The following is a 23319-nucleotide window of genomic DNA, read 5'->3' as shown; positions in this document are numbered from 1 at the left end:
CTTTTTAAGTTTAGGTTTTTGGAGAAATTGCAACCCATCTCCTTTACCCAAACAAAAAAAGCTAAGACCCAATAATAATTTCTAAAAATTTCTTAATCTGATACAACCTAATGCAGACACTTCACTTACTTCCCCGGACTGAATGCCTGTAGCGTGTATGCGAAGTGCGCGTTCAGCTAAAGAGCCCATCGACTCTTTGACCTTTCACTTAAAATTAAACAACTACACACCTAGCAACTATAAAACGTTCCAGCAAACAAGTTGTGACCAGCACAATTTGTACATTGTGCTGGTTACAACTCAATATTATGGTGATATTTTTTTCTCTAATCATAGTAGAGGCTAAAAGCAGCTCGTTAATTTCAAGACGTATTATTTTTACCTTGCGTTGAATTTATGCTTCGCCTTTTCTCGCTGCCACTGTCCGTAAGCATGTTTTGCCAGTAAGGCAACATTCTTCCTCCAAGTTGCCGTCTGTTTTCCTGTCTTCTTACGGTAGCCGATGTATTCAGACATGGCGGACTTTTTTCCACACGAGCGGTTTCAGGGGACTTCTTTGAACTTGCTGCGGCAAAGGGGCCGGGGTGCGCGCGGATCACGTGACCGGTGGGATTTGCTCTGCAAATCTCATACCGAAAAAACGATACAAAGGAAAATTCTAACGATTTAAAACGTAATTTTTTCATATCGCGGTATTATATTTACACCCCTTGGTAAGCGGTGCGGTGATGAGTTTCCTTGAAAGAATTAATATATTACAGATTTCGGTTATAATCTGTTATTTTTTAATAAACATGTTTCACTGTCCAAAGATTAGATCCAATAAATGAAAATAGATACAAAAATAATAATTTTAGGAGTGAAATCTGAGGAGTTTTTGTACCAATCCATTCTTTGTGCTGTACATGGAGTTAAACATGAACGTTTTACTGCATGAGAGTGCCTTTTAGAACACTAAATATGAGGAAGTTATAGATTTTCAGCAAGTCTGGGCTGCATCTGATCACCTCTAATTCAAACACTAATCTACTCAAATTGCAACTCATGAAATCCTTATTCTATTTGTGAAAACACTAAAAGGAAGCATTTTAGTTCTATTTTTTTAGTCAGTATCATCATGTTAGAGTTAAGTATAAAAACAGCAATTGACTAGCCATATATAACAAACACAAATTTTTTAAAAACAGTGTGTGATTTGTGGTACCTTAATTCTTGAAAGAAAGAAAACCCTAGCTTCCCCCCTGAAAAAAATAGCTAAAATCTTGTTCACATTAAACCCATGAGCTGAATTTACACAACACCTCTAATGCGTGGTGGTACGGAGGCAGCTGGTCAGAATTCCAACTTGTGCCGAGACCTTGAGAACGTTACCTTGTCACATCGCATCAAAGCCTCGCAGAACGAAGGTGGCCACAGGCGGCACAGGTGAGGTGCTTCCAAGATCTTAGCACATCTGACGCTTGTATTGTCAGATCTTCAGATTGCATTAGAATGAAAATATTCACATTCCTCTATAGTATTTCCTATTGATATTCCACATCTACACTCCTAAGAGTAAAAACAAGCAACCACCTTTTTTTTTATGTTAAATAATAAACAAATGTATGCATTGTTTAAAATAAAACAGAAAACATAGGAAGCCAGTAAAATGCATGATAAAATGAGAAATGTTTGGGAATCTTTGTACTCATTCATAACTTTCGACAGTCGTGCTGATTACACAAATTGGTTATGTTCTTTTCTCTTTGCTGAGAGCAAAGTTTTGTTATTCAGCAGAACAAAATTTGACAGCACTCTTCATAAATGCTATACTAATTGAAGTTCGACGAAGGCGGACAAAAGTGCGCGTTATTGTGCCTTCTGTCGACTAAGTGGTTTTCCTCTAACAAGGAGATTGATCTGATTACCCTCTGCCAACGTGGAAAGCCATTTAGTTTTAGAAAGAAAATTGACAACCAGAATAAAGATGGGGTTCACTGCCCACCTGAATCTTTGTAAACAGCTCTTAGAAAATAGATTTCAGAAGCATCTAGAGTGGAAACCATTTTCTATTGTTCAGGTTAGAACGACAAAGAATTTGAATTCAGGACATAAAAAAAAAAACAGTGAAATATCTAAGTTTTTTTCTTTTGTTGCACTCAATTCTGTCATAAAAAAATGCTGGATTTAAAATAAGAGTGTTTTGGAAGTATCGCAATTAAGAGTCTCCGTTGTCTATTGAACATAGACTGCAGAGCTGTGTAATACTGGCTGCTCTCTCAAACATAATATGATGCCTCCTATACTTCTTCAGTCATTACAGAAGGGCCTTTTAGCACCAAAGTTACAATATACAAATAAAATCAAAACAGATTCGCTTCATAAACTGTTAAAAATCTTGATAAGGTGCGCAAACATTTTTTATAATTTCTTGTAATAAAAAAACTGCAACATGTTTTGATTTGCCATGAAGTACCTCTATCCCACGATGACCTAATGATAAAAGAGCTTACTGTATTTAGTATTTATATAATCTGATTCAGAATAAGGCAGCTCATAAATGTTACTAATTGGTATTACGTCCTCTACATGTATTTCACTTGTGTATTCTATTTTCAGTTTCCTGTATCTCCTCCCCCCCCAGTATTTATTGGTAGAAAATGGTCAATTTGTACATGAGAATGCATCTCAAACTGAGTTGCACAATCAGGAAATGCATACAAAAATAGCCCTGAAAGCAACAACAGGAGGCTTTAGCATAATGTGATGCTAACTGGACCAATGTTGGTAACTGGAGCAAAGTCCCTGGTTCGCTGCCACGGCTTATAAAAAGTTTTCTATATCGGCAAACTATGCATCGAAGAAAGCTGCATCTCAGGGCCAAAAACAATGGGGTCCTCTTTCATTGCAGCGGACTAAAACTTTCTCCTAAGATGGCTCATGGCCAGCTTGGAGTACGGGACCCAGATTTTAGAGCAGGGATGACAAGGTGCCCCATATTTTCTGTAAGAAATATGTGTCCTCAAAGAAACAGGTGAAGTTCTTGCATAGTCTCTTCATCTAGTTATATTCTTTTTCTTGCTTCTTTTGACCTTCTGTCTCAATCTGTGTCTGTATTTCACTTTTAATTCCTGTCCCCAACTCTCTCAGTAATTGTTCTCTCTGACTACTGTGCCATTTATAGTACTTACACACAACGGAGACATTAATCTAATTGGACAGAGAGTAAAGCATACCCCCAGCAAACCCCCCCTTTTTTTTAAACGTCTCATTTTAGCCCCAATCAAAGGTCCTGTAATTAATTCAAATTCCCATTTTATGGATCAGTCATATTTTGTTCTCTGCATTCTATTCAAGGGTTACTGAAGGTTTCATACAGATGAAGGGGAATCATTAACATCTACACCTAGGATTCACTTAGAGTCCCATTGCTGTTGGATTGAATTTGCATGTCCTTGGACAGCTGCAGGAAACTGGAGCACACGGAGTAAACCCCCATGGACCCGCACTGTGAAAGAAGCGAAACCACGTAATAAACCTGGGACCTTGTTGTCATGTTATGCAATAAAACTAATGACTGAACCGCTGTACGACTGCTCACTACAAACGATCAGCATGTTACTATCTAATATGCTGATGTCAGACAACTGTAGGAGAGTCTATTTTGGGTCTAACCCAGTTTCTTTTATTATTTAAACCTGACGTGAAGGCAATACAGTTAGCTCAGGGAGATTCAGTGAAAATCTGCAAAGAATGTGTTACTATTTTCTGACTTTGACTGTGTACAATGTAACAAGGAGCTATTGTAAGGAAGTGAAACTTTGCATTTTGTATGCTAATTGAATTGAATTTACAAAGTAAGCCAATAACAAAAGCAACATTATGATTTATGTATAGTGAATCATCATCTGTTTGCTTAGCTTAAAAAATGGTGAGTGTTGTTAGTTTTCATTCATATAAATAATAAAAAACAAAACATTCTTCAGTGTTGCACCTGCAGATCATTGGCTGGAGTCAATCAAGGACAGAGTGCAATTTCTGGTAACTTGACTGGTGGTGTGTAAGGTACATTTTTGGGTTACTTTATTATAATGAGGTCAAAAAAGTAGAAGAAAAAAAAGAAAATTGATGGGAATAATGCCAGAAATGTTCAGAAGATCAAGTGTGTAACCCCTTTTGTAGACAGGACCTTGAACACATCAAAAAAATGTGAAAATACATAGTCCAAGGTGAACAGAAATTGAAAGACTGGTGGAGTGTATCACGATACATGGAGAAGATGGGGTAGCTGCTCAGAAAGCTCAGACTTGAAGGTGGCAGGAACTTTTTGGAAACTTTTTTTCAAGGATAATCAGAAGTGAAAGTGATTCAACAAAATCAAAACACAGACTTTGCAGAAAGGTGATATTGTGTGGGGTGTTGAACTGATTTACAAGTTAAACTCAAATCCTTTCATGTATACACATCATTTTTTTCTAAAGTAGAGTAAGCATTTATCTGTATAGATGAAATGTAGCTAGCAGGGCTACCACGTCTTATTAGAGATGGGTCTCCAGTCCAAGGTTTTTAATGTTGATTTTGTGAAATTGTCTGATACAAATAAAAAAGCCTAATGTATATGTATGCTGACAAATTTTGGCCAAACAGAGCCTAAACTGAAAGAAACGCTTAATTTTCACCTCCTCAGGTTGATTATTCTGCCTTCGTGTTGGCTGAGGTTTTGTGATTTATATATGAAAGGCTTTTTTTTTTTTTCAAAGAAAATGCAATATCCTTCTGGACCAAACAACAGGAACTCACACTAATCAACATGTCAGACCGACTGTCACATCTTAGAACAAAGCAGCTTAAATTACACGACAAACAGAAAGCTGTTCCCTTCTTTGATAAAAATGTAATTAAAAGCAAACTATGTAAATATGTGTGATTCATCTTAAAATCAGGCATACCTACATAATGGTTAGGAATGCTGGAAGTGTGAACAGGTGCAGTGGCGGTAAACATCAGGTTTAAAAATAAGCATCTGTCCACCCACTACTCCTGCTCGTCAGAGAGAAAGAACCTTCTTTAAATCGAACAAGCCGAGGTTGGCGCGTATGCACATGCATGTTTTAAACAGGCCCACACACAACGCGGCAACAGGACACATACAGCATGATGGCGACAAAAGAATAATGGGGGGATCGTATGCACAGCTGCAAACCACAATGACTGCTACAACGGCCCGATTTAAATGACTGTCAGATCAAATTCAGAAGTCATCTTTTCTCCAACGCGCACACAACGTATGAATGAACGTTAAATCTGCACGCAGATGCTCCATTATTAACATCTAGTGTTTGGAATCCATTAAACATTCCAGTCCAGAGCTCACTCTCATCATTGTACATTGCAATTTGGTATTTATGAGGGAAAATCATTTAGTCTCAAGCACCGACTCTGTATTTCTGCCATCTGCAAGCGACCATCTTCAGTCACTCAGTGCAATAGTAGATGTGAGCCCTCATTAACTGGAAAACATCAGCTCCCTTGATTTTACTTTTTCCTCAAAAAGAAGAAGAAAAACAAAACAATCCACATAGGAGCATGTGACTTCATTTAATGAACAGACATCATGAATAATTAACGAGGGGCTAGCACAAATTTAACAGAGATGGAGTAACACACTCAAACACACACGGTTCTCATATCTCACATGAAAGAGCTGTAAGGAAAAAAAAACAGTGTTTCTGTACCTTTGTTTCTACCTACAGATTTTGAAGAAAGAATCCATGGAGATTAAAGTAGGAAGAGATATCCCAGGAAGAGCACAAAAGAGAGAGAGACAATAAAAAGCAGGGTTTAGCTCTCGTGTTAATCCTGTACACTGCCAAACGATGCTTGCATGCAAAAGGGTTAATGACAATCATGCAAATGGGAAAGGAGAGGAAAAAACATGCATGGATAGGGCACAAAAACATGTCAGAGTTTTACTATTTCTTTTATATATATTTATTTATATATATTCTCTGCATAAAACCTAGTTCCCACATTGTGCCAACTGGGTCTGGGCCAGTAAGAGATTACCACAGTAATATTCCATCCATAATATTGATATTGATAAAATGTGTTCATGTGTTCTCAACAAAGCATCTCTAACACTAAGAGATAACTCAGCTGCTTTGGTTTGACCAGAGATCATGATCATAATCCTTAAGTTTTTATGAGTCACCCAACCCAAATGAGGATCAGAGCTCAAATGAATAGGAACAGTAAGTTTTCAGGTAAAAAATGTAAGTAAGTTCAATTAAAGAAAAGTCAAGACTATGTATCTCCATAAATAAGCTTCATTGATATGAAATTATTTGCATAGGGACACAAAATGTAAGTGAGAAGGGACAAAATAGCAATCTGTAGCCTATTATTTGCTAAAGGGAGGGTTTGGGAAACTAAGAACTTCCTTTAAGCCAGCTGACTGGCAATACGCAGCATCACGTGGAGCGCACGGGAGCGTTGTATTACTCTATGTTCCATAGAGTCTTTGTAGAAAGACAGAAGTTGAAAACAACTTCTGTCTTTTACAAAGACTTAAAATCACAGAAATGTTTTCATGGATGTTTTTAGCAGTCTTGAAATTAGAGCTTTTTTTCTTTTTTTTTCTTTTTTTTTCAGTCTTGAAAAAAATAGCCTTTGTTTATCCTTCAAACCCCTGGGGATGTTATTTCTGCACAAGAAAATGGAAAATCTGTTTCAAAAAATAACCTCATAAAAGTTACAAATGTAACATGGTTGCATAATAAGTTTAATTGGATGCAATTCCATAAAAGCATTTTTTTTAAACCACAATCATCATTGAGTTAGTTCTGCATGCAAGCCACATTGGATTTTGAGGTTCTATTGGCGAAATGCCTTCAACTTTCCCCACTTGGAGTTTTGACTTCTACTGACCTTCTCGTGAAACTTATGTTCAAAACTTTCAACTTCTAAGTAAAGATTCTACCAATCATTTGTTGACAATAGAAGCTGTTTGTTTTTTCTCTATCCTTTTTTAAAGACAAACTTCAAAACTCCAAGTCCTGTTGAACCTCTGTTTTGAAATCCCCTGACGGTGTTATTTAAAGTACGTTGTACTATTTACAGAAGTGGTGATTATAAAATTTGACAAGCTCGGCTCCAGATGAAACACTCATCCTTCGGCGACTCCGGTAACACTGCAGGTACTTTACGTTTACATATTAAGCAGCAGATTGGTCAAATAGAATATAAAAACCCTATAAACAGCGACGCTCGTTTCACTTTGTACTTGCCGATGACACATCTTGTTCTGTATGTGCCATCAAAATGAATTTTCGGCCGAGTGTAAGCCGTGCCCTCAAATTACAGTCATTTTCTTCCTTTTTCCCCAAAAACTCTGGACCGTGTCAGTGCACATTTGCTGTGGAACTGAGACAATTACACAGTTATGTAGTACAAAGAAAGAGAGATACGGTTGGAGGTGAGACGTAGGACATGCCATGGAGTCATGCAGCTCCTCCTTAGCAACACACACGCACACACACACACACACACACACACACCAAAACACACACAAACGTCCCCCACCACTTCTCTGTAGTTGCGGTGGGTGACGTCCAGCACACAAATGTGCACCGACAGGTAGGAGGCACTCAGAATAAATCCCTCCCAAACCCCCAAAACTAAGCCAGGAGGTGAGTGAAGGAAAAACAATGGAGACCTTGACTAAAAAGCAAAAAGAAGAGAGTACCTTGGTCTGCCTTCAGGTGTGCGAGTTCTTGAAGAGAGAAAAAAACCAAACAGACGGGGTACAGAGAGAGAAGAGTCAGCACACCAATACAACACTTGTATTGCCACTAAGCATGCTTTGCATGACGGCAAACCATGACTACCACACAAATATCAAAGCTTTGCAAAAAGGTACATCTGAAAGCTTTTTTTAGTCAAAGCGCAGAAATGACTAACTGTGGCGGCACTTTACATGAGGCAGCTGTAGAAATCGTTTACTACATACTTTGACATTTCGCTTGCTGTTTTTCTGGGAATTTTTTTTTTTTTTCGCTCGCCTTTACAGGTAAGCACATAAATAATTAAGAGAGCACAACATGAACTGTTACTATTTTTCAACTGAAGTTCTGACTAATTCCTCTTGAGACTCACCTGGTTTTCTCTGGACTGCTGCGTGGTTGTCGCAAGGAAAAACAGGAGAGAAAGGCAGAGAGAAGCGTTGCGTTAGCGTCACACTACAGCTGGGTTTGCATGTGGATCTAACATGCAAAACATACCACACTTCTTATCACTGGAACGTCATGTAAGGAGCAAAGATGTGCGCCTTGACATGCCCAATTTAATTAGCTGCTTTCATTAAAAACCCTGTAAAGAGAAACACCAACATTTCCATCTGTCCCGTCCGCTCAGGGAGCCAGATTCGCATTAGTTTCTGTATAAAGCTTTTCACATTTGATGCGATCGCACTGTAATATTTCACATCTTGTATCGCACAGATTCCCGCACACCCTTGAAAGGAAACATAAATCCATGCTCTTGAGGATTTATGGAGTTGTGAGGTTTGTGGATCTCAAGATGCCCGTTTTCAGACCCATGTTGTGTTTTTGCCTCCACTTGAACATTTCCACCTTCACTCCAATGTTTGTGGTTTCATAAATTGTGCCAACTTTGTAGTTTCTCAGAGGAATGCTCACTTGTGCGATACATATTGTCGTAGAGTGAACGGTATTTTAACAGCAAGACAACAAAAAAAAGGCAAAAGGCCTTTTTGCTCATGGCCAAAATGCTCAGCTGGGTCTGACTTGAGGATGACATTGGTCGCACATCCCAGCATGATTCAGGGACTGAACCACTGAGTGAGTTCAGCATCAGTTAAGTTATTTTTATACACTTATTCCTCCTGCAGTTTCAGTATCAATGGTCTGTTCAGGTAGTTGTCATCTGTGTACGTGAGAACCGGACGAAGAAAATGACAAAAGTCAAGTTATGCACATTATGAGTCAAAAATTTACACCCAGTCGTCCTTGGCATGAATGTCGAAGAATATAAATGTATTGTATTTTCCAGACTAGTGGTCGCATCTGCCAAAATATGCACTCTGAAGAGGGAAAAAACATCTATGTCACATTTATTTCGAAATGATCAAATGTGAAGGGGACATCGTCTATTTTGATAGTATGACCCAGCGACGGCGTATTCTGTTGCTTTTCAGTAAACTCATGGAAACTGTCAACCTAGACTTGGAAGTATGCTGACAGTTAGGGATGCGCCAATGTCTGTGTTCTAAATCAGGAACATCTTCCAGTGAAGTGCGCAGCAGAGCGGAGACGCACGCAGTGTAAACCCGGGGGTGATAGAGAGACGGTTCCATTGAATGAAGCAGTAACACCATGAAGGCCCAAATCCAAAGTCATCTTTATTCATCTCTGTAGCAACTACCAGGGCATGGAAACCTAAGTACTACTTCCCTTGGCAACCTGTTTTTCAAGCACCTACCTATAAATTTGTTCCTTCAGCTCTGGCAATCTTCCTTTCAGTGTTTCCTCTCAGCTGCTGAAGGTAACGTTCAAGCCTTGGCTCCTGTCTGTCAGCACGAATTAACCTTTACCACATCAGTCAAAAAAAGCTTAATGAAGAGGAAAAATAACATACACGAGGCATTGGACACGTCAAGCAATAAAAAAAAGTCTTCTATGGCAGTCTTCCTTAATGACCCATCTATTTTATGCATTTCACCTTTAACCACTGGCAGAATCTGACTATTCTTGGAAGGTGGAGACTTTAGGTTTGAAAGCCTCTCCTATGCAACTACAAGCAGTAGTGCTTAAAAGGTGTGCATTCATTTCACCTTCACCACCCTTTCCAGTCAACTGAAGATTTAAATGTTGCATCACTGTGAAAAATGACACTGGTTTTCCAGGATCTTCCAGTGTATGATTGTTGAAACGTGAACACAGGTGGGCATCAATTAACCCAATTTACACATCAAATCTGGTTTTGTAAAGAAAATAGAAGGTTGACATTAATCTTATGGAACGGTTCTGCCTTTAATCTTACTGAAAATGTATTGACTATGTTTAAATGTCGGGTCATCGCCAAGAAACCAGTCAGTTTAGATAATCCCTACCAATTCTGATCACTGAACTGGTCAAAGAACCAGTCAGAATTGTACCAGGTTCTCTGCGGCGACACATTATTCGGAACGTTACTTGGAATACATCTATAATAGAGCCGGTATGTATAGTTTTGTCTCTGCATATATTAGATAAAATTCACTGTAAAATTCATCCAATACAAGATGGATGACATTGAGAAAGGGAAAAAAAGAAGGACGAATCTTGAGAGAGGGGGATGTGAGGACCGGGGGATTGTCCAGCTGATGGACAGCATCGCTGTTCAAACTCAAGAACTACCAGCTTTTGAAGCAGCGAAATGACGTGCCTGACTCAGCAGGTACGCGTTTTCCTTCTGACATGGCGGATGCTTTCACCTATAAATATGCACATACTGCTCGCTTGTTAAATTGCCAACTTTTCCATGTAGATTAAAACCTCTCTCTTGATGCGGCAGCACTGAGAACAAGCCAATGTGCTGCGGAGGACATGTGGTCCAGGCGTAATCCTCTGCTCTATTTTACCAGCAGCTTCGCCACTCAAATCCAAACATAATTTTCAGCTCGGGTGCTACACACAAATGCCCTCTGCACTGGAATCAGGCAAGTCCCTGCGGCATTTTTTTTTTTTCCCCCGCCGTGACCTACTTTTATAGTAAGATTATTGCAACTGTCATTTTTTCCATGTCTGTTTATTAATCCCCAGAGCTAAGCCCAAAGGCACTATTTCAGCACTTACTTAACAGTTTAGGTTTTTTTTTGGTCTTCAATTATAGATCCTTCTGTCAAGTCACAGCATAGTGTTTTTTTTAAACATATGCAGCCCTAAGTGCTTCATTGTAAATGCAAGGTGTGGATTTCTGAGAAATATGAAAAAGGTGATCACTTTACATCTGTGTTATGCAGGCCAGTGTAGCTCTTACCAGCTTTGACCTTATGCAGCTCTTCTTGTAATGGAAAACCTCAAAGGTATTCAGAGCTTTCAAAGTGCTGTGAACAAGAAGTTAAAATCAGGTTGAATTACCAGGTGGGTTGTATATCTATAAAGCATTGCATTTGGGTTAAGTTTGAAAATAAAGAAAAAAAAAATTGGCTGTGCATTTCAAACAAAATCATACCCCTTAGCTTTCACTTTTTGTCATGCGAGAACCCAAAATTTCCATGTGTTTTATTCTGATTTTGTAAAAGACTGCCATATGTAGAGTGTAATTATGAAGAAAAGGATAATATCATGTTATTTTTAAAGATTATTTGCAAATAAAATTCAGAAATGTAAGGGTGTGCAGTTCACAGTCTTCACTTTTTTGTCTTTATCAGCTTTGCACATTGAAAGACCAAAGTTTTACTTTTTTATTTTATTTTTTTAATAAATGTTTTCGCCTCTCAGCATTATGTTGTCATGTTTAACAATGTGGAAGGTGTATTCACAGGAATTTTGTTGTTTTAGTTTTCATCCATACTGTTTTTTTGTTTTTGGCGTTAGTCAAAATGTTCGATTTTGGTCTCTTCTGACCAGAGAGCATTTCTCCAGGTTTGCTGCTCCACCAACATCATGGCAGACTGGTATTGAACTATGGTTATTTTTTATTTTAGGCCACAGAGAAAATTACATTTTACTTTAATTTCCACCCTATTAATGATGTTTATGGCAGAGAGGTTGTCGTTTGTACCTCTCTATCTATACAACATGGCAGTTCATCCACCTAGTTCACATGGTTAGTGGTAAATAATAACTAGTTAAAGCTCTGCTATATTGTGTCAAACATTACATAGAAATTCTTGTTGCTGTTTTTTACCGATGCTGTTATTCTTGCTACACTATAGGAGCCAGATTTCTATTACTTTCCATTCATAATTATCCATTATTTTGTACTGGTTTATTACATAGGATCTAATAAGATATACTGAAGTTTAAAGAGAGGGTACTATGCATTTTCCAAGCATGTTACTTTTAGTTGTTGTAAAAATTGTGTATATCTTAAAAATAAGAAACATGACTTTATAATTCAACAGCTTTAAATTGGGCCTTTGTCTCCTTAAGGAGCTCCTGCTCTTTCCGACCCTCCATCTTCAGCAGACCTTTTGTGGAAATAGGCGGCACTTTGAGGGAGCAACCGCTGAGGCAACTCCCAACTGGTTGCCATGGGAGATTGAAGGATTCCTCAAACATCCATGAAAAAAATCTGAGCAACACCCCATGTATATTTTTGCTAAATGAGCAACATTATAACATGATTTACAGTTTTAACAAAGCTGATTTTACATATTACCTCCCCTCCGTTTTAAGGGTGCAGCATGACAAAATGTGAAAAGTTAATTTGAGAAGCAAAACACTGAAGAAATTGTGAATTTGTCTGTCAAACATTGCAAATCAATGACGGATGATAATCACTTAAGGGGATACATCCTGACCCAATCAGAAGAAACACTGAAAAAAAAAAAAAGTGTTCTGTGACCATGTCGACTAGTTTGGGGAAAAATATCTCATCTTTCTTCACGGAAACATTTTTAACGACCATAAAGCGAAACAAACACGTAACGTTTCTCAATCCGAGCAGCATCAACAGGCTTCACCCCGGTTCCCTGTTTTAATCCTCCAATTTTCTCATGTTTCATCTCAGATGGTAATTCAGCTCACAACCACCACCCCCCCCCCTCTCATTCCTCTGCCAGGCCAGTGGGCTACTATTAGGAGCGCGGCTGGCGAAATGCTTTCAAGGCCCAGCCTGCTCAGTCAGTCAACCATCTGTCCGCTTTAACGAGTGGCTAGAGGGCCTCGCCCGCGTTAATGCATGTGATTGCACGTACGCCACTGAACGCGGCGTGTTTGAGCGCAGGACCACACTGCATGATAATGCAACACGTAAATATTCACAGGTTTGACAGATTGCACGCATTGCTCGTTATTCAGTCTTTAGTCTACCGACACAGACAGGTGTGCTAAGCAGTCGGTCATATGTTGCTGCAACCAAATGGTTGGAACGCAGTCGCTACTAAATTGCCCTCCAAAAACGCTCCATTCAGTCGAGCATCGCTCGAACAACAAGTGCTTTGCCACTTGAAGACATGTGGCCATGATAATAAAAGAACTGCAGCTTATTTGCCAACAGACAGCCCGAAATTGACGGTGGTGTTTGCGCAGTCATTTTCCAGGCAAATTGGCCGTCTCTGTTCTCATTATCTCTCTAATTATAGTTCCGCGTCTCCGCGGCATAATCAACAATCAGCCACATCAGTTAATGGCGAAGCAGGGAAGAGCAGCAGTTGGATGAAGCGTGTGCACACTCCCCCTCCTCCCCCCGCCCCCCCATCTCAATCGTTTTCCCATTGAAGCCGGAGCAAAATGGAAGAAGATTTCAAAACAGATGACGGAGAAGGAGGCAAACCGGAGCGCAACGGCTGACCTCCTGGGACAAATTAGGTTACAAGGCACTGTCGCTGAATTTACTCGTCACACTTCCTCTGCCCTAAGGGGCTGCCGCCCCCCCCCCCCCCGTCCGTCTAAGCTATTATTTGGCCTGAGTTGCAAGTGCCCTCTTAAAAACCTGGGTTGTTTTTACACAAAGATGTCACGGTTCCCCCCATCAGCTCTCAGACAAATGGACCACCTACCTACTTCTCTATTGACTCTTCAGCTCCGACAGTGAGCAAATGGGATGAAGCGAAAAAGAGGTCAAGTCCACTCAGTTCGCTTGGCTGCTCCGCAACCAGCACATCGTGTGCTGTCCTGAACAATGCCACAGGCGTGCGCTGGAGATTTAAGCTCAGAACAGCTTCATTTTTTGCAGCAAACGTTGGAACATATTAGGAAGCCAAACATAGCAGAAACCATTAAGAGAAATAGCAAATTTGAACATCTTCCCCGTATTGGATACAGTTCGAAATAGCTTGGAATCAGCGCAAGTGTTCAGTGAGCATTCCTCTGATTTTTTTATTTTTTATTTTTTGGCAAAGTGGAGTCATCTCTGAACCATGTCAATCTGATTCAGACATACAGGAAGTGGGTCAGCAGTGGAGGATTCTCAACATGGGTCTGTTCACACAATCTACAATCCTTAAAAGTGAAGAAAGGTGCAAGGTTGAAGTGAAATTGTTTTATGTAGACTGATGCTCTCAAGGAGAGTTACAAATAACCCTTAACCTTTTTCATGTTTTGCCATGTCATACAAACTTTAATGTTCAGTTTTATAGGGATTTTATGTGATGGACCTTCATCTAAACCCTTCCATCCTAACTGTGGGTATATATTTTTTTGAGGTGTTGTGCTGCTTGCAGGTAAAACTCCAGTCTCAACTCCTTGGTAGTTTCTAGAATATCTTCAACTACAGATTCAAACACCACCATATTTCACTGTTGGGTGATAAGCCGTGACATTTATTCCTTTTGGTCTCATTCAACCAAGGCAAATTACATTTCTTATAACTTTGTTTCAAAAACGACTTTCTTTTTCTTTCTTTTTTTTCATCCTTCCATAATAACCACTCGAGGGTTATCATGGGTTGAATCCAAAGGTTGACCGATACACTGAGAGACGTTCAGCATTTGGGATACTTTTTATATTCTAATATTTCTGGAAACTTCCTCACAATTCACACTCTGACCTGGTCTTCGTGGTGCTATTTATTCTCCTGTGTTCTCAAACAAACCTTTAAGGTTTTCACAAAACAGCTGAGACTATGCTGAGATTACAATATGCACTGGTGGACTGTATTATTACCAATTTCACTGTAATTGTGGGGTATCGAAGTAAAGGGGACTAAATACAAATGCAAGCAACACATTTACATGCCTATTTGTGTTGGTGTATCACATAAACCCCTGGTGAAATACACTAAAGTTTGCAGAAATATACAAAACATAAACAAGTTCAAGGGGTACAAATACATTTTTGAAAGGCTCTACATGTATGAAAATGCAAATGTTATGATTTAAAAAGAAATAATGAAGGAACTTATTCCTTGAATCAAATGGCTATCTTCTCAAAGTTTCAGCAGTAGCATGTTCAGAAAGATTAAGCTAACATTAAGTAACCTTTATGCAGAAATAGTGGTGTCATGAAACAGGAGAAAGCAGCTTTATGTGCATTATATAGTCACTGGGCTATTTGAGATTATGTGCAAGAAAGAAGGAAGGCTTTAATGTCTAAACCATTAAACATGGTCAAAGAGGTGCATCTCATTACACTCCCCAAGGAAGAAATGGCCTTGGCCCAGAAGAAGAGCAAAAATAGGTGATGTTGTTTCTTATCCACACTTTGTGTATACCTTGAGGCCTCCGCATCACCTTGCCAAATCTGAATACATTTAATGAAGAAAAAAAAAAAACAGGAGAAAGAACTTAGAGTTGTAATTTTAGTCACATCAGCTAATAGGGTTTCCACCGCTGCCTCATCAAATGTAATAACTGTGAAGGGAGAGAAAATGCTGAGCCCATCACCTCCAATTTAACTCCCACGTGAAATGCAGAGAGTTGCTGGGCTGTATGTGCAACAGCCCACAAAGAAATATTCAGACTCCCAAGTTCTGCAAGATCTGCATTAAATATTTCAAACGCCGAGCTGCTTTGGCTTGATAGAAATTATGCTGATTTGGGAAGGCATCAGCGCAAACAATGCAGATTTTTATATTTTTTTTCAGTTTAGTTTTGTTTTTCAAGGCACTTTATAAATGAGGAGTGGTTGTGGCACAGATCACATTAGGTGAATGGCAATGCAGTTATGGAGATTACATCTAATTCCAGAAGCTTCTATTGAGATTTATGATGTAGAAAAAATACTTTGAGGTCTAAGCCACATGATGGGAGATGGTTCAGAATATATGCAACAAAAAAAAAAAGAATAATGAGATTTTTTCTCTCTTGGAAGCTGGAATAAAAACACAAACTTTGTATTAGGTCAGTTCTATATTTGAAAGAAACCCCTTTTGAATTTTTCACAAAGGCCTTAATCAATATTTATCGCTCGACACAGAAAACAACGAAGCCAGCCCTCTTACCTTCCGTGCAGTATCGACCTACATATCCAGTTTTGGAGCAGTCACAGTAGACTTCTCCATCTGCTAGCGAGCAGATCCCGCCGTTCTCGCAGGGGTTCTCCGTGCAAAGGCCCATCATCTCCAGACGGACCTTCTGGCTATTGACCAACGTGGGCAACTTACTCCCGTAACTGAGGTTGGTGATAATCCCTTTGAACGGCGGAAGCTCGCGGGCCGAGGGCAGGGTGATGGCGGCCGTGCGGATATCCCTCGGAAGCCCCCCGAGAAACAGGTCGCTGACGATCTTCATGAACTGCCGCTGGGGGCGCACCTCGCCCGTCTTGCTCTGACCGTCCACGGCCAAGCCGGTCCACAGGTTCTCCCTGTTGATGGCGGCGAAGTGCCAGCGGCTGTCGTTGACCGGCTTGTCCGAGGTGATGGTGGTCTCGGCGCAGTCGATGCTGACGTGGAGCTGGAGCTTGCCCTCGGACAGGGCGAGCAGCAGGAAGTCGCAGTATCCGCCATCGTCGAAGTAGAGCAGCAGGCCGTCCGATTGCGAGGTCTTGAACTGAAACGTCAGGTCGCCCCTGGAGCTAGCATCCCAGCGCACGTAGCGAGCCCACTGGCCTTGAGAACCGGTAAACTCCAAGCCTGTGCTCAGGCTCAGCAGGGTACTTAGCAGCAGACAAAAATGCCCAGGAAGTCTGTTGGGATTCATCGTAGAAAAACCAAAGGGTGTCGAAAAGAAGGTTTGGAATTTGGGGATAGATCCTCAAAGTGATGGAACCATTTGGTTACGGTTTAGCTCCAACGTTTATCTGCTGACTCTTATATTCCACATAGGTTACTTAAAGACTCTTTGCATTAAGGTCTAATGTTGATAATAGATTTAATCTTGATCTTGTCCGGCCAAGTCTTAGGTGGGATATATGTATTAAAAAATGGTGAAAGTGTGATGACGACGTCCGTGATTCAAAGCTGCGTCTGATGATCTAGGGTTAGGCTTTTGAACCGACTTCCTGGTTTGAAGCATGTAACAATCGGTGTTGGCCCAGTTTCACGCCCCATGATTTGGTAGTCAGCTTTAAAAACAACTTGGACAGACCTGGTGGGGGAAAAAAATAGCGTATGAATAAATTTCTTTGAGCAGAACTCTATCATCTTGCAACAGACTATTCCCAGATGAATGGATGTCTGATTTATGCAACACACAGATCATTTGTAATGCATGCTGGGAGTTTTGATTCAGCTCTAAAGTATGTAGTCATAATAAAAGTCGCATTTAGCGGAATCGAAGCAAAAATCATCCCTTTGGGCTAGACAGACAAGATACTGCAAACCCCATCCAATGCAAATCTGATGTTTTGATGCCTACAAGCAACTAAACACTTACTAATAACACCCATAAAGATCTCATGAGCTTTTCTCGCCAGGTGCCATGTCTTCCAAATGCTCTCTTCAACTGAAGATCATCTTGGCAGTTTCAGCTTGAGCCGAGATCCGATTTCTCAATTAACTTATCCATGAGTGATGCAAACAAACGAATTAATCTCGGAGACCGCTGCCGTTGACTTCCTGACCGCTGGAAAGCCCACCGAGCCAAAGCCGAACAGGTGTTCACCTTCGAATGTTAGGCTGCTATCTGCAAGGGGCTGCTGGGATTCTGATTAGTATGACTAATTATCCACCACCACTCTTTCTCTCTCCGTTTCTTCCATTTGCATGCCTTTGAGGGATTACAGCCGCAAACACAGATCCAGAAAGATGTAAGGATGGATCGGGGTGGGTGGGGGGACATTTCATGTTTGAATCCCACTTGTTCTCTTGGTAAATAGATATCTAAATCGTTTCTATCACCGAGGAAGACTGTCAAAGCATATCAACTAGCGAAATAATCTTTGCTTGCTGCAGCTCCTCTTATACACGTCTGTTTAATTTTGCTCACCAGAGCTACAAATGATGTACAAGGTGAAACCTTATATATGTGTGTACTCTTCCAGCCCTTTGCCCTTGCAATTGTTTTGGCAGTGGGCTGCCAACCAGACAAATGCATTGTCCAATCATGACAGCAGCACAGAACCAGGAAACACAATAGGCCCTTTAACCACCTGCCCTGAATAGTTAATCTTGCTGCAGCAGGCGAGCTATTGAATTCAGGTAACCGATACCTACGTTAATGCACCGCATGTGTGCTCGCATGTGTGTGTCCTAGTGCAGCTCTGTCTCTGACGACGCCGGGTTGCCTAAATGGATGATCGTCTTTGTCTTAAAAAGAGATTCGATGAGAGGTTAAAAGGTTCTGCTTGGAAAAATAACCCTCAACACTGCCGTTTGAGTCCGGCCCAGTATAAGGACAAGGCCTGGATGGAGTACGTGGGTATGGGGATGGGGGGTTAGGTGCAAGGTCTCTTGAATAGGCAAAGTCGTATGATATCTGAGATGGCAGTTTGGTATACCAACAAGCCAAGCCTCTATTCAATCAACATGACTCAATGTGTGTAATACCTGACTGGGTTATCAGATATCCCCGAACGCCGTCGATTTACGGAGAACGCCTACATTGCCATTGTGTGGTATTTGTCTTCTTTTAACTTGAGCACAGAAGATTTGTGAAGATTTGCCCTCCCTAAAATTATTCATATTTTGTCACGTTACATAAACAAACTTTAATATTTGAATTTTACATTTGAAACCCCAGTAGTGTATAGTTCAATTTTTGAAATTGTAAAATAAACTGCAGAAATATCTGATACAAATTTGTATTTAGCCCCTTTAATCAATGTATAGAACCACATTTTGTTGCAACTTTGGCAGTAAATCTTTTGGAGTTTAATCTGTCAACTGTCCAGAGCATGAAGCTGCCATTTCCAGGTTTCATCACGGTGGGAGCTGTGGCCCTGTGGATTTCTTTCACCTTTAGGCTAGGATAGTTCTATTTAAACTGAGTGCAAGAAAAATGTTGAGTTTAGCGACTGTCTTTCCATTACAAATGAGAGAAAAATGTAGATAACATTAAAAATACACAATTTTGCAATTGTAGTGTAAGTATTCATGCAAATGTGAATAAGTTAGTATTTAAAAAACATCACGTGCCATCATCCTCTAATCACCTCCCGTCATCAGCTTCTTCCTCTTTCTGCCAGTAGTAACACCTGGTTGTTGATCACGTGACTCGTGATGATAAAATTATTTCCCATTGCAGTTTTGTGTGAAACACCCAAATGTTGATATAGCCAAAAAAAAAAAAACCCACCTCATCCCAGCACAAAAACTTTTTAATGAAAAACTTAGTTTTTCAAAATTTTATTTTTTCCACTAAGTTAGTTTATTTTAGTAATTTCAATTTACGCAACTATATATGGTCAATGGAAATGCGGTTAATTACTACCCTGTTGATTTCTGAAAACAATAGGTTGCTTTGGATTGAATTTGAGAATACCAGAGTAAAGGAGATGAATACATGAGTGAAAACTAACATTTCCTTTTTACTTCCTAACAATGTTTTATTTTTCATTGGTCCAAATTAACTACATTGCGTCTTTGTGGTCATAATGTTAAAAAATGTGGAGAAATTCAAGGATATCAACATTATTTTTTTATAGCTAGCCATTTAGTGCTTGCACCTGTGACATTTTGCAACTGGATTTTTAATTTAACTAAATAAATAAATAAAGTGCAAGCCTGTTGGCAAACCTGTAGGCTAAGACAAACAAGCCTTGATGTGGTTACACACCAATTGAATATAACATATTTTACTGACACTCTTCCAGGGTTTTTATGAAAGATGCCCTTTGGCTAACCTCATCACGGCAGAGGACAGAAATTAGCTGTTGGAAGAATTTATTTTTTTTTCATGTAATTTAAGAAGAGAAATGCATTCCCAATGAGACAGAAACGTGATTTTGTCCCCTTCTCCATCTTTCTCCTTGCTCCATTTCTCAGTGCGCTGGCATTGCTTGTCCTTTTTGTCATGCTCAATTCTCAGTGGCGGGGGCCGGTTTGTCACAACTCTGCTAGCATAAGAACATATTTTCCTAGATATACACATTGAATTATTAAATAGCACAAGGATATGAGATGACCTGCATGGGTACTGTCACACACGGGCGATAAATGATGCATTGGAACTGCAGCAGATTTATTGACATGTTTTGTAATGCAGTCGAGTTTCCCCCGACGCAAAGGAGACCACCCCCACTGCCTGCTCCTACTTCCCCCTACTTCCCGTCTATCACAAGCGTCAGCCTGGAGCAACGATTTAATCCGACATCAGTCACAGCAGACACGAGTGTGCGACGTTAGGAGCGGGTCCGAACCCGTTGGTCTACTGGTTGGACAAGGCAAGAGAGCACACTATGATAAAAGAGGAGCATAACTATAGGCTAATAGTTACATGTTGGACCTGCTAAATCAAATATATGTGGCACAAATAAGACAAAAGAGCAACGTTTTATTTGGGGGTTACTCTTTAACTGTTGTGTCCCACTTTACCTGTTTATGTATTTGTTTTGTTCACTTTATCTGGGGTTTTCAATTTTTTTTAGTTAAAAAAAAAGACTTAACAAAAGCATTGTTAAAAGAACAGAACATTATTTTGTTTTATTTTAGCACAGAAAAAGAAACAATTTGCAGGAACTTTGCGAGTACTATGATTAGCTAATTGCTAAGCTAATGTTAGCATCTTTGACAAAGCTTCCAAATGGAGTGAAAATAAAATAATTGTTCAAAAGGACGCGTAATGATAACACATCCATGTCATGAGATGAGGTAGAGAAATGTAATTCACGAGAACAAGACAAGATTTTTAGAATTATGTTGCACAAAACTGAAATTCCTAATTTGTTTTCACGACTTGCATAAATGTCTCACAAACCATAAAGTGTTTTAAAGGACCCGACAAGTTTAAGTTTAGAATATGACACTTTTACACTTTTCTGATATTAATTTATATTCTTGCTTCAGTGTTTCTTTAAATTCTGATAGGTTTGATTAGTTTAGGTAGCCATCTAGGTTTTCAACAAGAAAGGATCAACTACAAATTAATCAAAAATTGTTAAATATTCCATAGTTAAGTAAGAAACTTAGGGTTTGCCAGTTCACATTTAAACACTGTTTAGGCTTCTTTCATGCTATTATCTGGTTGTAATGATTTGACTAGGTCACTCAGAAGGGAAACTCAAGAACTACTTCCTTTCTTCCATCAAAATAAAAGTCTCAAGCATGGAGACAACAGAAAACCTTCACATTTGGAACTTACTTAATTTACCAGACTGATGGCAACTGGATGCGAGACAGACTTTGGTTTGCTTTGATATCGCGAGATCTCGTGGTACACGTGGCCTAGACTACTTCGTCCGAAGTTCAAATTTCCCAAAACAGAAATTGTCAGAGTTTGCGAATTGTAAAATATTCATTTTGTTGCGGGAAACGCATTTCTTTTTACTTTGGCACTAGTGGAGAACCGTGTTGGTTGTCACTTTATTTTTTGCTTTGATTGAAAAAAAAAAATAAATAAAAATAATAAAAATAATAATAATAATACTATATCAAGTAATACTTAGTCAACACCATTCCAACGTCTAATGAAAACGCTAAAGTATCTGGTCGGAACAAAGTAACATTTTTCGATTCGATTAAGATGCACCGCTAAATACTTATTGTCAATTTGTCATAACCAGCCCCACTGAAAGGTGTATAGCGAATGGCATATTTTTTAACAGATGGATTTTTGAAAGTTTTACCCAGTTTGTTTAATTTTATTCATTTTTTTTTAAATGCATAGTTTTTTTCACCCCCAAAATAGTTAAAATCACAACTCCTCTTAATCTCATGCACCTAATGTAGAGTCTCGAGCTGGATACATCGTCTAACCTCTGTAAATAAGGATGAATGTCGAGAATGAATATGGATAAGAGGTCATCGTTACCTCTACAGGAAGCTCAGAACCAGTTAGATGAATTAGCCAACACCGGAACAAGGCAAATACAGTTTTGGCCCTGTCCGATAAAATGCGCCAAAAAAAAAAAAAAAAAAAACTTAATAGGACAAAAAAAAACCCAGAAGCCCTGCACCGATCAAGAAGATTTTTTTCCACCAGCTTTCCCTCTGCTCCTCGCACGGTGGCAGCCTGACCGCCGCTCCAAAGACTGCGGGAGGCACAATTTAGCTCTGTGAATTTAGATGCGAAATTCCAACAAGAGATTATAGTCACTGGAACCCATTTCCAAATCAACTCCAGTCGATTTCTGATGTATTCACGTCAGAGCAGCAACGATTCAGTCAGCTGAAACTTTCCGCCTCGATCGCTTTTCTTCCCACTCACCATGAAAACGACTCCTGTTAGAGGATTTCTAGTCAAATCAAACAGTATTTGGAGGCGAAACTGGAGATATCAAACTATGACCCAAAGCTTTCTCCTACTGCGCCTAAATCCGGATCTCAGCCGCGCACTCAGTCCAAATCCCATATGCGGAAAAAACAACAACAACAAAAAAACTTCACTATTTGACAACACAGCTTAATACAACATCTACGCTGATATTTAATTTTATTTGAAAGAAATACGAGTGTCCATTTAAAATATAAAATAAAATTCTTACCGCTTTCGACTCCGGACGGATGAAGTCCGAGTGTAAAACCAAACAAATAAAAAAAATAATAAAATCAGATTCTTCCACAGCAGAATTCCATTCGCTTATATATATATATTTTTTCCCTCTTCCCCAGTTAAAAAAAAAGGTGCAGATGCTCTTGATTAGGCAGTGAGTGTAAGAGTGAGGCGCGGTGGAAGTGAGGGCGGAGGGGGAGAAAACAAAACGGGCAGCGGTCCTCCTCTCTCCTCTCCTCCGGCTCAGTGAACGCGCATCGCTCCGCTCCGCTCACTCAGCGCTGTAACTGCCGACGGGCCCCAGGATTTCTCCCACACTGACCCGCCTTCTTCCACAGCACTCAGCACGACGGGGAGAGGGAGGGATGGATGGAGGGAGGGATGGAGGGAGGGAGCGGGGAGAAAGAGTGGTGGAGGCGGGTGGGGGGGAGGGGAATCACTCCATTTGTACAGACAACACAGGAAGTTACCCCTCCTCAAGGCAAATTAGCAAAAAAATAAATAAAAATAAAAAATTAAACAACAAAGAAACAAAAACAGACTTTTGCTCTATCCTACCCATGTGTTCGAGGAGTATTCGTGAACATGTGCTGAGTTTGGAAGGAGCGGGGAAATGTAGAGATTTCACTTATAAAGAGAGCCGGTTC

At 39.8% G+C, this 23319-nt stretch overlaps 1 protein-coding gene across 18 annotated transcripts in view; it reads right to left on the bottom strand.

The window, feature by feature from the left end:
• Positions 1 to 23017, bottom strand: part of nrxn3b (neurexin 3b) — a 394647-nt gene extending 371630 nt beyond the window's left edge. For 7 of the 18 annotated variants that reach the window (XM_081602057.1, XM_081602064.1, XM_081602059.1 and 4 more), the window contains exons 1-4: positions 22665 to 23015; positions 16087 to 17170; positions 8134 to 8151; positions 7724 to 7750 (exon numbers count right to left, since the gene is read on the bottom strand). In XM_081602057.1, the coding sequence (XP_081458183.1) occupies positions 7724 to 7750; positions 8134 to 8151; positions 16087 to 16783 (742 nt within the window). In that variant the 5' untranslated portion in view covers positions 16784 to 17170; positions 22665 to 23015. Of the gene's footprint in view, positions 1 to 7723; positions 7751 to 8133; positions 8152 to 16086; positions 17171 to 22664 lie in introns of all 18 variants that reach the window. The other 11 variants (XM_081602051.1, XM_081602062.1, XM_081602053.1 and 8 more) reach the window with 3 other exon arrangements.
• Positions 23018 to 23319: the final 302 nt, after the last annotated feature.

Source organism: Poecilia reticulata, chromosome 21 (genome assembly GCF_904066995.2).
Source record: "Poecilia reticulata chromosome 21, P_reticulata-male-v2, whole genome shotgun sequence".
Lineage (NCBI taxonomy): Eukaryota > Metazoa > Chordata > Actinopteri > Cyprinodontiformes > Poeciliidae > Poecilia > Poecilia reticulata.
The sequence above is the reverse complement of the archived record's forward strand: the minus strand, read 5'-3'. Positions and strand labels throughout refer to the sequence as shown.